Genomic DNA, 15,734 nt, shown 5'->3' on the forward strand with positions numbered 1-15,734 from the left:
TGGATCCGCTCTTTGCGCAGGAAATCAAAGCCCTGCTGGAGAAAGGCGCCATAGAACTGGTGCCTGTAGCGGGGAGGAACAAGGGATGGTATTCCCCTTATTTATTGATTTCGAAGAAAGACGGGGGATTGAGACCCATCATGGACTTGCATGGTTTGAACAAGCTCCTCAGGAAGGACAAGTTCAAGATGGTTACTCTCTCTCAAGTCCTCCAGGCTCTTCAACTTCAGGACTGGTTGGTGTCTCTCAACCTCAAGGACGCTTACTTTCATGTGCCGATCCATCCCAAGAACAAGAAGTACCTGAGGTTCGCGGTTGGCGACTCGCACTTTCAGTTTTGGGTCCTGCCGTTCGGATTGCCCTCCGCCCGAGGGTTTTCACCAAGCTCATGACATGGTGGTGGTGGCAGCGTATCTCAGGAAAGGGGGGGAATTCACGTATACCCCTACCTGGACGATTGGTTGATCAGGGCACGCTCTCCCGAGCAAGGCCTGGATCATCTGTCAGTCACCTGCCACTCCATTCACAAGCTGGGCTTCTCCCTCAACTTAAAGAAGTCCCACTTGACGCCAATCCAGCGGCTCCAGTACATCGGAGCAGTGCTTGACACATCCCTGGGGCAGTGTTTCCCTCCCCAGGTGAGTGCTCATCACATTCAGGAGATTGTGCACAAGTTTCAACATGCCCAGAGTCTCCCTGCATTCGAATTCTTGAAGTTGCTCTGCCTCATGGCATCCTGCATTCTTCTGGTGCCAGAGGCCAGGTTTTGGATGAGATCTCTGCAATGGGCTCTCAAGATGCAGTGGTTACAGTCCTCCGGCAGGATGTCGGACCCCGTTCAGGTGCTGCCCTCGGTCTCCCAGGACCTTCTGTGGTGGGCTGTCGAAGGCAATCTGATGAAGGGGGCTCCGTTTTGGCTACCCTGGCTGGAGGTGACGATCGTGACGAACGCATCCCTCATGGGATGGGGAGCGCATGCCAATGAGTTGACAGTCAGCGGTCGTTGGTCTCCGTCGGAGTCCAGACTCCATATCAATCTGTTGGAGCTGTGGGCCGTCAGGCTTGCCCTGAAGGCTTTTCTGCCGACTGTGCGAGGGAAGAATGTCCTGATTCTGACAGACAACACAGTGGCCATGCACTACCTCAATAAAAAAGGGGGGGGGCAGGTTCACTTCCTCTGTGCAGGGAGGCGATGCAGCTCTGGTTCTGGGCCATCCAGCAGGAAATTTCAATCTCAGCAGTTCATCTGGCTGGAGACGGCGGATGCTCTGAGCAGGCAGAGCGCAATCTCTCACGAGTGGGAGCTGGCTCAGGAGATTCTCCTGGAGATCTTCGCCCTTTGGGGGACCCCACAAGTGGATCTCTTCGCCTGCAGTGTCAACCGGAAGTGCAAAAGGTTCTGCTAGTGGAAATTTCCTCCAAGAGGAGCCTTAGGAGATGCGTTTGTGGTGGAGTAGTCATTCCCACTGCTGTACGCGTTTCCTCCAGCCCCTGTCATCCCGCAAGTGCTGCAGAGGTTACAGAGGTTCGGTTCCTGGATGATCTCATTGCTCCAGCATGGGCCTGGAGAATGTTGTACCCAGACCTTCTAGACTTGTCCATCTGCGTCGTCTTCCCTACTGAGACGATCTGCTCTCACGGGAGGGGGGGTCAGGTTCTCCGTCCAGAGGTCAGATCCATGAACCTTCACGCTTGGCTTCTGAAAGGTTGAGGTATAAAGATTGGGACCTCCCTGAAGACGTGATGGAGGTGTTGCTTTCGGCCAGACGGCCTGCAACTAAGTCCCTGTACCGTTGCCGTTGGAGAAAGTTCTGCGACTGGTACAGGGTTAAGAATGTAGATCCTTTTTCATGCGACATTTTTGTGGTTCTGTCTTTTTTGCTTTCTTTAGCCCACAAGGGCCTGCATGTGGGTACCATTAAAGGTTACCTGGCGGCGCTGTCAATATTTAAGAGCTCGTCTGAGGAGTGTTCTTATTTCAAAATTCCTTTAATTTCTCAGTTTCTGAAAGGGCTCACTAATTTGTTTCCACCGTCACCTTTCCAGGTGCCCGGCTGGGATTGCAGCTTACGTTTCCGCAAGGCTTTCTGTAGTCATACTGGCAGAAGATTGGTGCCACACGTTCTGGGAAAAAATTACAACTGAGGCTACGGGCGTCATGCGTCCTACTTATAATATCCAGTGACGTTGGCTCGACGGAGGCCCTCGAGGACAGCGTATCAACGTAATTGACGCAGGACGCAGACGCCAAAAATGTACCCGAAGCAGCACAGATGTGGTGATTCCCTGTCATAGATATGGAATATGTCGTCGGACCATCCCATCGAAAGAACGTTACCAGGTAAGAGAGTAACTTGTTCTTCTTAATATTCCCTATCATGTAATAGATATTTTGTTAAGACGTGTTTATATTCACTCTTCATGATTATACAAGTTATTGATGATTCATACATTTCAAGTAAACACCTCAAATGGTTTTGTTTCTATTTGGTGTTTTAAAAATAGAAATTGATGTAAGAAAAGGACATGGGCTAATATGAAGGAAAAAAATACTAACATAAGACTTTTTTTTTGTTTAAGAGTAAAAGCATGCAACATTGGAAAGAGAGGTTACAAATGCAATCTGAAAGTGATGTCTATGCCAGAGATCAAGATGGCTGTTCATATAGATCATGCTTGCATGTAGTTTCGTATACGCACCCTTCACATTGCGTATTGTAAGATCTTGTAAACAAGTTGTAATTTTCCAGACTTACCATTAGATGATTGTCTATGCACAGCATTTGAATCTAAATTAGAGCGAAAAGCTACACGGAATAGAGGTTTCCCATATCTGACCTAACAACAAGATTTCAGAAGAATGCTTTGTCCATTTTGGGTTTAAAGTTAGCATCTAATTTATAATAGTAATATATGCAAAATATGTGGCCGGTATCAACGTTACCAGTCTTGGTGTACAGGCATTACTCATAGGAACATTGGTTGTCCCTTTTTCTCCAGTTCAGTAGCCTCTTAGGCAACCTGAGGACGTTATGTTCTCCTTTGGTGATGTACCTTCATATGTGCCAAAATTCGAAAAGCTATGAAATGCCTTAAAATGAGCTGTCCCGAATTCCTTGGCTGCAAGAAACCTGTCTGTAACTGCCTTAAAATCCCCCCTCCCCTCGTTCTTTATCATTTACAGATACTATTTCAAGAAAGTTTAAAGCATGTAAAGCCTGGTCTGGCAGTGAGGGCATGGTTAGCAAAGTAAGCCATGATATTAATAGTCTGCAGCGAAACCCTGAGTCCCGACAGTATATGTTCTAAGTGATAATCTATTTGAACCATTGTGAACAGTCTGTCCGCGAATATGGTTTGTATGTCACTCACTCTTCTGGCTGATTGATTTACAGCTTAGGAATGCCACTTGTAAAGAGCGAAAGTTGTGTTTTTGCATGGGTTCAATTGAGGCGTTCAGGACTGTTGAAAGTAACAAATTCCACTCGCAAGTAGAAGCAATCCTCCTAACTGTTAGGATTTTCTTTTTAGACAGTCTGTGAAGTCCTGCATGTTGTAGTTGTTTAAATTATAGTCGAAACACGTTTTTCTGTATTTTGAGCTGTCCAAGAGGTCAACGGTAAGGTAAACGGATGAAGGCCTGTATTAGCCAGAATCAAATGATTTGTTAGCAATTTCCTTTTTTTTTAATGAAATAGAACATTTAGTTTGTTCGCAAGATACCAGAAAGCTTTCATTTTGATTAGTAATATTTACAGCTAGAAAACCTTCTTCAGTATCTCCTTAGTCTTTAGGGTGTTTTAAAGTTAAATGTCTATACTAGAAGATTTGTGGATTCACGTTGCTGGGTAAGGGTAGGTTTAAATGCAGAGCCCTGCCTTAGACTGCTGACAGCTCTGTGTGGTTGCATAGGGATTGGCTTAGAGATATAAGAATATGATAGGCCTCATCCAGAATCTATCAGATTCATCATTGACTGCTTCCTCTAAACCTCTACAATGTCGCTGAAATAAGAGTAATTGTTGAGAAAACATACAAGAATATCACCCATGAAACTTTGGCTTGGTAGCCTGAATGTGAAGAGCAAGTGTTTTGACTTTTCTTAGGTGGCAAAAATATTTATTGGGGAAAGACCCAACATCACAAAGAGAAACTGAATAACTCTGAGGGAATTTCCCAATTTTGCTCTTGTGCAAGTTATCTACTCAGGAAATTCATTCTTGAAATCTGCACTCCTAGAAGACATTGGGCAGTCATTCTTCCTTAATCTATCTTCTTCTATCCGCCCCCTACAGCTTATCCAGAATAGATCTGCAAGGCTTATCCTTGGCCTTCAGCCCAGGGACCTTATCTCTCCAACCCTAAAATCTCTACACTGGCTCCCGGTTGCTGCAAGGACCACATATAAATCCCTCTGCAACATCTATAAGGCTATGAGGGGCCAAGGACCCCGCTAACTGCAATTTGCTCTCACAAATACTCTCGATCCAGAGGAATCTGGATCCAACTCTCTGCTGGTCAAGTGCTTCTCTAAGCAGAGAGCGAGCAGCCGTTCCCTTTCCTCAGCTGGCTCCCTCCTCTGGAACAGCCTCCCCCTTTCTCTCTGTCTTGAGCCAGATCTCCTCAAGTTCTGCAAACACCTCAAGACTTTTCTCCACTTCCTTCCCTCTCTCCCTCCTGTGGTAAACCCCACAGTAGCTCTGATTGGTGACCTGGGCCCTTGTGTCCTTCTGGATCCTGGCCTTATGTCTGATCGCCCGCAGCATCTCTCCTCCCCCTGCACCTGCCTTCGGGCTCCACTTGGCCTGTGCTGCTTTACATGCCTGCCCTTATTGAATGGACTGGTGACCCCTCATCCATCTAGTGGTGACTGCTTGGCACTTACCTGTTGCCTTTGCAACCGGCTCTTGCACTTACCTGTTGCCTTGCAACAGTCTCCCTGACACTTCACCCCTCTGTGGATCCTCTAGCACTTACCCCCTTCCCATGTCCCTTATCTCTGGCACTTGCACGATCCAAATGTTCACAACGACTAGTAGGACCGCTTTTTGTATTTTGCATATTCAATTATTTTGCTGTTTCCCTTGTTCACTTTCCAGTTGCCATGTGGGTGCTTTGAAACACAATTTTCTTGATGTATAAGCACCTTACAAGTGCCCAATTAAATAAATAAATTGAGCGGATTACTCAATTCCACAACATTTTCTCGATAATATCCTTCTCTGATACAGTTTAATAAAAAAACTGAAGATGATGGCCGTAGGGCAAGGCATTGTGGTGTGAGCAGATCAACTGATTACATTTTTCTGCCGCTTAACATGACCTATTTTCTTTGTCTGAAATAACAAACAGCTAATCTCTCTCTCTCTCTCTCTCTCTCTCTCTCTCTCTCTCTCTCTCTCTCTCTCTCTCTCTCTCTCTCTCTCTGTGTCTCTCTCCCCATTCTCAAAGCACAGTTATTGTATTGATAAAGCTATGCATAAAATAGCACTGCCCTATAAAACCATTACTATTTTAGTATTGAGAAAATAAGCAACTAGGTTCCATACCCATGCTATGCAATGCAGCTCTAATCTGGTGGTGAGCTGCAAGTAATTGCTACAAGGTGGCTCTGTGTGCATTTTATTCGCTGAAATGGCTTATTCTAATCTCATTGTACAAGTAGAAGGGTGTTTTCCTGTCTTTTAATTAAATCCAAAATAATTTGATGGTGTTTTGAAATAACTAAATATGACTCTTCTGGATCTAAACTTGCAACAGGCATTCATTAAATGGCTTATGATTTTCTGGAGACTAATGGATTTTTTAAAAAGTTATCTTCTGGTTTGAATTGACTTGCAAGTTTTTATTTCCTTCTCAAAATGTGCTTATAGTGCATCTGTTTTCTTCTTTGAATCAAGATGGTTTTTGTTTCGTTGGGTGCACCAAGGAGGGAGCGAAAGGGTGAAAGTGTTCAGCTGCCTGCCTCCTGTTTGCCTCCACCTGAAAAGGACAACATTCCAATGCTCTTACTTCTTCAGGAGCCTCATCTCACCACTTTATTTGATCTACTTGAGATGCTTGCAACATTTAAACCTCCTTCTGCACTAGCAGTCATGGAAGACAGTGAGGTGGGTAATTATTTGGGAAAAATATTGTTTATGTATTCACCAGTATGTCTCTTGTTTTGTTTATATATAAATATATATATTTGTGAAAGTGTGTGTGTATGTTCATAGTTGACTCCAGCCCCATAACAGTTGGTGGGCTGGAATTTCAGCCCACGATCAGCATACCAGTCTGGGGTGTATGGCGATACTGAAATTTGACCAACCCCACCTATTTTCCTTGCACCTGGTGGGGTACGGCCCTGTGCTATCAATATAGGCGATTTCGGGAGATTGTGGTTTTTGTGATTGTTGTCTCCAGCCCCATAACAGTTGGTGGGCTGAAATTTTGGTCCGAGGTAGGCTTCTCGTTACTGTGCGCTGCAGGAGCACCTTCACCGTCCAGCATTGCCGGTGCCATGAGGTTAGTCCATTGGCTTTGTCACTACAAGCGAAACGTGATGTTTGCACTGCTAAAAGTGCCTTTCTGCTTTTTAATCCACAAACTCCTGATCAGTCTGTATTGAAAACCTGTAACCATGGGAAACCATGGCGATGCTACACAAACACGTTTGTTTGCCTGATGCTAAGATGGCCGCCACCTAACTCTACCGTGTTGTAGTCGCAGCAAGTTCGTCGCCACAAGCTGATTGGGTGCCCTGGCAGGCGAAAGCCGGTCCTCCCTTACAAGGCCCGACATCAAAGGCTCCTGTCTGAGCCTGTCCGAGACTGTGAGCTGTAGCCGCAAGCAGATACACTCTTGCACATTTTTGTCTTCACGGTAAGAAGCTACTAAGTTTTCAAGTCGCCATACTGACTCTGCTCACTATAAGGACGCAGTAGCCTTTTCCGGATGCAACCCTTACGCACCCTTTCTGATTTTACTGCGCATGATCGAGGTCTGCTTAGACTGCCCATGTCCTTGCAGTGGCTCTGCGCCCCGTCAATGACCATTGTGTTAGTTAATTCACATACCTTTTGTACTGTTGGCACGCTTATCTAATTCTCTAGTTGAAAGTGCACTGTGCGCATGTTCCCAATGCCCATTCCCAATGCCCATTCCAACTCATGTTTGCAATGCATTCATGGTCATTTACTTTCGTAATTGAATTTGCACTGTGTGCATGTCCCCCAATGCCCATTACACCTCATGCTTGCACTGTATTCATGTTTATTTACTTTAGTAATTGAATTATTACTAGCATGCGCCTGTCTCCAATGCCCATTCCAACTCAGGTTTGCACTGTATTCATGTTTGTTTACTTTTGTAATTGAATTTGACTGTGCGCAGGTTCCCCAATGCCCATTCCAATTCATGCTTGCGGCGTATTCATGTTTATTTACTTTTTGTAATTGAATTTGCACTGTGCGCTTGACACTCAGTGCCCATTCCGACTCATCATCCTAGTCATTCACCTGGTTAATAGAACAGAGCCATCGTATCCCTAGCCCTCGTGTTCTCTACCTCTCATCTCCTTTGTCCCGTATAAAGGCGAGCTCCTACTAACGACACTCATCATTCTGCCGTCAGTCTTCGATATACCAGAACAAGTCGGCTAAAGGCCTATTAGTTGCCACTAAGGCACTCTATTGACTGCAGCCAAGACCCTAGCCACCCCTTAATATTGTCCACTGCTATTGCTATTCCCTAACCAAGTACTGGTTCACCCTAGGACGTTATTTTGCCTTTGCCACTTAACTCTTTGACTTTCGAATGGATTGTGTCCTCCAACGTATTCCACATCTTGGATATGTAATGTCCACAGTTGTGCACTTCGGAAACTTTTTCGGCGGAGGGCGTCCTGCGTCGATGGCGTCGGGTCCATGTCCCTCGAAGACCTCTGTTGAGGGCGACGTCACAGGATGTAATAAATAGGACGCATGGCGCCCGTAGCCTCAGTTCAGTTTTTTCCGCTAATGTGTTAACTCTGTGAGACTCAGCGCACCTCGTGTGTTCATCGTTACAATGTCTTTCTCTTCGACCCCTCTGACTCCTTGGTCTGGATTCAAGACCTGCCGGGACTGCAAGTCCAAAATGTCGCTCACCGACCCCCACCGCATTTGTTTGTGGTGCCTGGCCGAGTCGCATGACACCGACGACTGCTCGAAATGCCAGTCGCTGACTGCCAAGGCCTTGCGGGAGTGGAAAGGGAAGCTCCAGGTAGGTAGGGGCTCTAAGCCTGTTAAGTCCTGGACTTCCAAGTGCAAGCGGGTTTCCACCGGCGACTTGAGGGGTGACTCTCCGCATCGGAAGGAGTCCCGGGGATCTCGACCCCAGAGTGGTTTCCACCATTCGTCTTCCTCGTCCTGGCACTCTAGGAAGCGCCGTCACTGGTCGCCTTCCCTGTCCTCCTCGGAGGAGGGTGCCTCGAGGAACGTTACGTGCCATACGAAGTCCTTGACTCCGGAGAAATGGGCGGCGTTAAAAGAATCTATGGCAGCGATTTTTTAATCGCAGGGCACGGGTCCGGTCGCGCATTCTCACGAAGCCGGCCAGGATCAGTCTCGTACCGTGGCTCGCACGCCTTCAGGCTCGCGTCCACGACGCGACTCGCATCGGGAGCCTTCGAGGCCTCCCCTGTACCGACAAGGATTTGAAGAGTCAAGAGATGTGTCTCTAGGTCTCGGTCCTCGTCCCCAGCGAGACCGCAGTTACCTACTGAGGTGCCGGTGTCGACCCGGTCGGCACTGTGTCCGTTTGACTCAGATGTCGCCACTTTACCCTCATACCAGCCCACGGTTCCCTTGGCACCTGTGTCGAAGCCAAAGTCTTCGGCGCTCACGACGTCGAGGTTGTCGATGCTCTTGACGTCGAAGCCTTCGCCACTATCGGCGCCTTCAGGGATTTTTTCTCGATATTTGCCTTTGGAGTACCCGGATCTCGTGGATACTCAAAGGAAGGCTACTGGGAAGTCTGTGCGGCCAGTTTTGGCCTTCAGGCCCTCTTCTGTCCCCAGACCTGGGTTTCAACTCCCTCTGGATGACATTTATGAAGAGGAAGAAAGGTCTGAGGTTGAAGACCCTAGTGAGCTTCATGATGCTCCACATTTTTCTGGAGACAATCATTTGTAGGAGTTGAGGCAGACCCTCCATGATGCCATTGGGTTGGACACTTCTCCGGAAGTGGAGTTTGGTAGACCTGAGCCTGGGGCTCATGCAGAGTCTTCCTACAGGAGGCTCATGGCACTTGTCTGAGTATCTGGGCTGGTCCAGTCTTCCTGAAGATTTTGTGCAGGATAATCTGACGGACATCTTAGATCAAGGTCCGTCCTCTGACCCGGTTTTGCCATTTCATCTTACCTAACAGAAAAGGATGGCAGCTGCTTTGCAGTCCCCGGAATCTCTTCCGGCTGTTAATAAGTCTTTGACCAAGAAATACCGCCCTTCCGTTAGTGACCCCAGCTATTTATCTACTTGCCCCTCTCCCAAGAGTTTGGTGGTTCAGGTGGCTATGGCCACCTCAAGGCAGGCGGCGTACCCTACCATCCTTCCGGATAGGGACGGCAAGCGCTTCGACGGTTGGCCCCGAAAGGTGTTTTCTGCTGGGAGCATGGCCTTGAAATCGGCTAACTCCACGTGTGCCGTGGCAAGGTTTTCACACACACACTGTGGAATTGTCTTTCCTTGGCGGCTGAGCCTGTTCCCGAAGGGGAAGGAAGGGATGGATTGCTCTTGTGCAGGACGGCAAGGATGCCATGTGTGAATCCCTTCAGTCTGGTTTGGATACGGCCGACAGTCTTAGCCGATCCACGGCTGCGAGCACCGTTATACGCAGGTTTGCATGGTTGTGGGAGTCAGGATTTGCTCCAGATGTGCAGGCCCGTCTGCTGAACATGCCCTTTGATGGCGCACATTTGTTTGGCAGCAAGGCTGATGAGAGCCTTGAGAGGTTGCAAACTGTTAGGCAGAAACCTGTGCAGTTCCCTTAGGGACCACTGCAAAAGATTTAGGACTACAGGTGGTTGGCAGTAAACCCAATTGGTAGCAGTCTGTACCACCCAGATGTACCTGGTAGCTGTGGCTGAGCAGTCAGACCTCTCTCAAGATGAGTTAGGCAGTATATAGAGTATACACAATAGGTACAGAGATACAGTAGCACAAGCAAACACTGACCCGAGCTTTGGTGTAAAAGTATATTCTCCAGCATTGGATCTTTCATGGATTCACATGCTTAGAATATTCCCCGTCGTCAGACTGGGACCCCTCGGTACACTTATATAGCCTTTTCCTAAAGGAAAACTTCCAACACTTTTGTGTCCTATCTACGTCCTTTTAGGACCCGCCTACGCATGCTCCGCAGGCCGTCCCAGTATAAGAGGCCCACCCCTGCGGTTCCCCTTCAGATTTCAACCGTCTCCAAAGTAGTGGGATCTCCTCGTGTTGTCTTGCTATTTTTTACTAGGTTGCCTTATTGGATTTCGAGTACGATATGTCCTCTGTATCAGGAAAAGCGCTGTTCCGTCCATGCGCGACGTGCGGCTTGAAAAAGGTTTACGAGGGGGACAGACATATGGATTGTATATATTGCCTCCACCCTCACCATTCGGCGGATGCCTGCGACATATGCAAGGGGTTTTCTCAAAAAACCCTCAAAGACCGGAACCGACGCCTGGTGGCATGGCTGAATGAGGGTGCGGGGGCATACCCCCCCTCGGAGGTAGGCTCCACACAGTCGGTGAAATCATCACGCCGCGCGGCCTCGTCGGAACCACCGGCGAAGAAATCTAGATCGTCGGAAAAAGAGTCGTCTGGAACTCACTCCACTACAGACTCCTCGTCAAAGAAATCATCCTCATCAAAAAAGCATGAGAAGGAAAGGAAATCCTCCTCTGGCGATCATCACAGATCGACCACAAGTCGAGAGTCGAGTAAAAGCGGGCACAGTGTGGAGAAGGCAGGACCGCCAAAACCACCTGCGAAGCCTGCGCCGTCGACGGCGATCCAGTCGCCGGCCGCCTTCCCTCCACTAGCGCAAGGGGCATCCTCCGTCCCGTCGACAATGGCGTCGACGAGAGCCTCGTCGACGGGGGTCCTACAGGAGGCCTGGAGGCCTGAAGTCCTCGACCCTACCCCCCCAGAGGCTTTGCTACAAGAGCAAGCTATGTTGCTGTCCTCGGAGGACGAGAGCGAGAGAGTGGCTGGCCCAGCAGACCTAGGGCTATGAGCGGCTGTCAAGTCGTCGACGAGGGCATCCGTTACACCGGTACCTGCCCCTCTCCTCAATCCTCAATCGGTTTTGTCGTTGGATATTCTGTCCTCGCTTCAGTCCTTGCTACGGTCGTTGGACCAGCGACTTCCCCAGGTCAGCCTGCCACAGTCACCCGTCGACGAGCCGGGCCCGTCCCGTCAACCGCCGCACCCACGCACGCCAATCTCAACACTGGCGCAGGAGGAAGGTGAGCTGCCAGATTCGGAGTTGGACAGGGGAGCCATGTCAGAGGTCTCTTTATCCCCCTCCAGGGATCCTACCTGGGAGTCAGAGGCGGAGTTAGAAAACCCCAGAAGCCCAGCTCACCCGTCCCCTCCGGACGACATTGCGTCATTCCATTCGATGATGGAGAAGGCATGCAAAGAATGTGATCTGTCCCAGGAAGAACAGAAAAAGGACTGTTTTTTGTTCGACCACATGGGCAAGAGAAGGAGGTCGGTGTTCTCGATACCGATACTTGACCATGTATGGAAAAAAGGGTTTCAGACAATGAGACACCCATTCTCAGAACCAGCAGTGAAAGGACGCCTAGAAAAAAAGTTTAAGGCTCCAGAGTCTACACCCAAGTGTTTATCCTCTCAACCGACACCAGACTCCGTGGTGTCGGCGGCGGCAGCGAGGAAGGCAAAGGCACAGCACAATTGCACGACTCCACCCGAGAATGAAGCAAGACGCAAAGATGCCTTTGGCAAGAAAGTGCTCTCCGTGGGAGCGACCACAGTAAAGGCCGCAAACTCTCTGGCAATTGTGGCCAGATACGATAGGGAGATGTGGCACAGGCTGGCTCCACTGCTTGATCATCTTCCAGAAGAACAGAGGAAGGCGGCGATGCTACTGGTGCGAGAGGGTGAGGAAGCCTCAAATCACGCAATAAACATCGCGGTGGATCTTGCTGAGTCTGGCTTCAAGCAAGTCAATAATGGGGTCGTATTACGTCGACAATCATGGCTGAAGTGTACCTACTTCAGGCCAGAGGTACAATACAAGGTCTTAGATATGCCCTTTGAGGGAGACCTTCTCTTCGGTGGACGAGGCCCTAAAAGGGATGAAAGAAGATTCGGACACGGCACGTTCTTTGGGTGCCCTCCAGAGTGGCAGGAGCTACAAGTCCTTTCGCCCCTTTAGAGGGGCTTCAGGAAATTCAAGTTTCTCTTCTGGAGACAGATCCTTTGCCCGACCGGCTTACCCCTCCCAGGGGTACCGACGTGCCTCACAATCGGCTAACCGTCGACGAAACTTCCAGTCTTCCAGAAAACGACCATCATACCCATCGTCGGCGAGAGACAAGCAAACTAAAGATCAGCAGTGACGTTCCACAACCCGTTCTGGGGGTAAGAGTTTCAGCGTATGTCGACGAATGGGAAAGGATAACGACGGACCAATGGGTGTTAGACACTATAAGACACGGACACTCTCTTCAATTCAAACACAGCCCTCCGCAAATTCCACCTGCGTTCACCGCTCAGTCCCATATGAAGGCACTGCAACAAGAGGTTACACTCATGTTAGCGAAGGGAGTGATAGAATTAGTTCCAACATCACAGAGAGGCCAAGGAGTCTACTCAAGATACTTCGTCGTAAAAAAGCCGAACGGCAAATGGCGTCCCATTCTAGACTTACGCGATCTCAACAAGTCCTTAAAGAGCCTGAAATTCAAGATGCTCACTCTGCAGGAAGTGATCCGCTCAGTTCAAAAGGGAGATTTCCTGGCGTCCCTGGATTTACAGGACGCGTATTTCCATATTCCAATGTGTCGGAAACACAGGAAATTCCTACGTTTTGTAATAGGGCGAACCCACTACCAATTCACGGTTCTTCCTTTCGGGCTCAAAACCTCCCCCAGAACGTTCACAAAATGCCTGGCTCCAGTGGCTGCCTGGCTAAGGAAGCAAAGCCACCATGTATACCCATACCTCGACGACTGGCTGGTAAGGGGATCCTCCCCAGCGTCGACCAACACAAGTCTACAAGCCACCATGCAGCTTCTACAACGGCTAGGATTCGCCATAAACTTCGAGAAATCCTCTTTGCGGCCATCGAGAACGCTGGTATTCTTGGGGGCACAGTTCGAGACTCAGCTAGGGCTGGTGAAACCTTCCCTCGACAGGACCTCGAGAGTCATTCAACAGGCGGCCCGGCTACCGCGAAACACCAGGATCTCAGTGAGAAAGTATGTTTCGGTCCTAGGGGCCATGGCATCCTGCATCCATCTGGTGAGAGACTGTCGACTTTTCATGAGGCCAGTCCAAGAATTCCTCGCAAACCAATGGACACAGGCTCAGGGATCGTGGTCGGACAGGATAACTGTCGACGACGACAAGCTACTTCGGACCCTTCAGTGGTGGCAGAGTTCCCACAATCTGAACAAAGGTGTGCCCCTACAGGAGCCGGAGTTCCAGAGCACCATAGTTACGGATGCGTCCCTAACCGGATGGGGAGCGCACATGGGTGCTCTCCAAACGCAAGGGCGCTGGTCTCCAACGGAGTCACTCCTACACATAAACGTACTGGAACTCAGAGCGGTACGATGGGCCTTGAAGGCGTTCCTACCACACATCAAGAGGTCGCGAGTGCGAATACTGACCGACAATACAACAGCCATGTTTTATCTGAGGAAACAAGGTGGGACATGATCAAGGACTCTCTCCATAGAAGCCCAGAAAACATGGCATTGGGCATCGATGCACAAAATCTCCCTCGTGGCTCATCACCTTCCAGGAGTGAGGAACTGCCAAGCCGACTCCCTCACCAGAAACATGGCCCAGATACACGAGTGGGAAATGGACACGGGTCACTTGAAGAAAGTGTTCGAGAAATGGGGGCCACCCCCCTCTGGATGCCTTTGCGACCAAAGAAAACAAGAAATGCAAACAATTTGCAAGCAGCTGGCCCCAAGAGGGTTCGGTGGGGGAGGCGTTCTCCTTCCCATGGACGGACATGTTCCTCTATGCTTTTCCCCCCCGTTTCCCCTCATACGGAAAACAGTACAGTGGATACGCAGATACAATTGCCGGGTGATTCTAGTGACACCATACTGGCCGAGGCAACCGTGGTTCTCAGACCTCCTCCATCTATTGCTGGAACATCCCATAGCGATTCCGAAAGTCCCGTACCTTCTATCCCGGGACAGAGGCACGGTGTGGCATCACGACCCGGACAGTCTCAACCTTCCGTCCTGGCTCCTGACTTCTCGGAATTCGGGGCTTTAGACATTTCAGAGGAGTGCCAAGAAATTCTGCAGGCGGCTAGAGCCCCTTCCACTAACAAATCCTACTCCTATAAGTGGCGGAGATTCTGTGAATGGTGTAGAAGACAGAGGGACCTACAACCATTGTCGGTGATGCCGGAACAAGTTCTACCTTACCTGCTCCTCTTAGCAAAAAAGGGATTGTCCCCCTCATCGATAAAGATACACCTGGCAGCCATCTCAAGGTTCACAAGGAAGAGGCAGTCGCCTCCTCTATTCAGTGACAGACTGGCGAAACACTTCATGCGGGGTTTATTTCGAGCTTTCCCCCCGGTGAAACGTTTTCCCCCGGCGTGGAGCCTCAACACAGTGTTGGCAGGTTTGATGAAACCGCCTTTCGAGCCTATGGCCACGTCCGACATGAAATTCATTTCGTGGAAGTTGGCATTCCTGATAGCTATCACATCAGCCAGACGTATCTCGGAACTACAAGCGCTGGTCGTGGACCCGCCCTACCTAAGATTCTTTAAGGACAAGGTAGTCCTGGCGACTAACCCTACGTTCGTCCCTAAGGTTCCGACGGTATATCACAAACACTCATCCGTGGTTCTGCCTACTTTCTTCGCCACTCCATCGTCGGCAGCAGAAAAAAACTCTTCATACCCTGGACGTTAAGAGGGCTCTGAAATTCTACCTACATCGCACACAAGACATCAGGGCTACTCGGCAACTGTTTGTCGCATATGGTCCGTCGACGAGAGGTAAAGCAATCTCGAAACAGGGATTGGCCAGATGGGTCTCGTCGACGATTGCTTTTTGTCACTCTAAGGCCGGAAGGCCACTGCAAAGACATCCTAGAGCCCATTCTACAAGGTCGATGTCATCCTCAACAGCGTTATGGGCCGGAATTCCGCTGACGGACATATGCCAAGCTGCGGCATGGTCAGTGCCCCACACGTTTACCCGCCACTACTGCCTTGCCAGGCAGCATGCGGATGAGGCACAGATGGGAAGAGCTGTCCTGCGCCATCTGTTTCAGTAAGGTAAGCTCCACGTTGTGGAGAGTGTGTTTTCTACCTTTGATGACAGTATACTTTCGGTGGGAAAGTTTATATGAGTAAACTTATTACTGCTGCGCATATGTGTTGAGTAGTAGGGTGAGGGTACGTTACATTGCATTCTCACCACCGTCTCAAGTGTTACTGCTATACAATCTATTCTAAGCATGTGAATCCATGAAAGATCCAATGCT

At 49.3% G+C, this 15,734-nt stretch overlaps 1 protein-coding gene across 1 annotated transcript in view; it reads left to right on the forward strand.

Annotated features, from left to right (window-relative positions):
• Window positions 1-15,734, forward strand: part of USP34 (ubiquitin specific peptidase 34) — a 3,618,222-nt gene that overhangs the window by 1,430,718 nt on the left and 2,171,770 nt on the right. The window contains exon 28 of the mRNA XM_069608012.1: window positions 5,901-6,110. Coding sequence (XP_069464113.1) covers window positions 5,901-6,110 — 210 coding nt within the window. The remainder of the gene's footprint in view (window positions 1-5,900; window positions 6,111-15,734) is intronic.

This window comes from Ambystoma mexicanum, chromosome 4q, assembly GCF_040938575.1.
Source record: "Ambystoma mexicanum isolate Mex_15411 chromosome 4q, UKY_AmexF1_1, whole genome shotgun sequence".
Lineage (NCBI taxonomy): Eukaryota > Metazoa > Chordata > Amphibia > Caudata > Ambystomatidae > Ambystoma > Ambystoma mexicanum.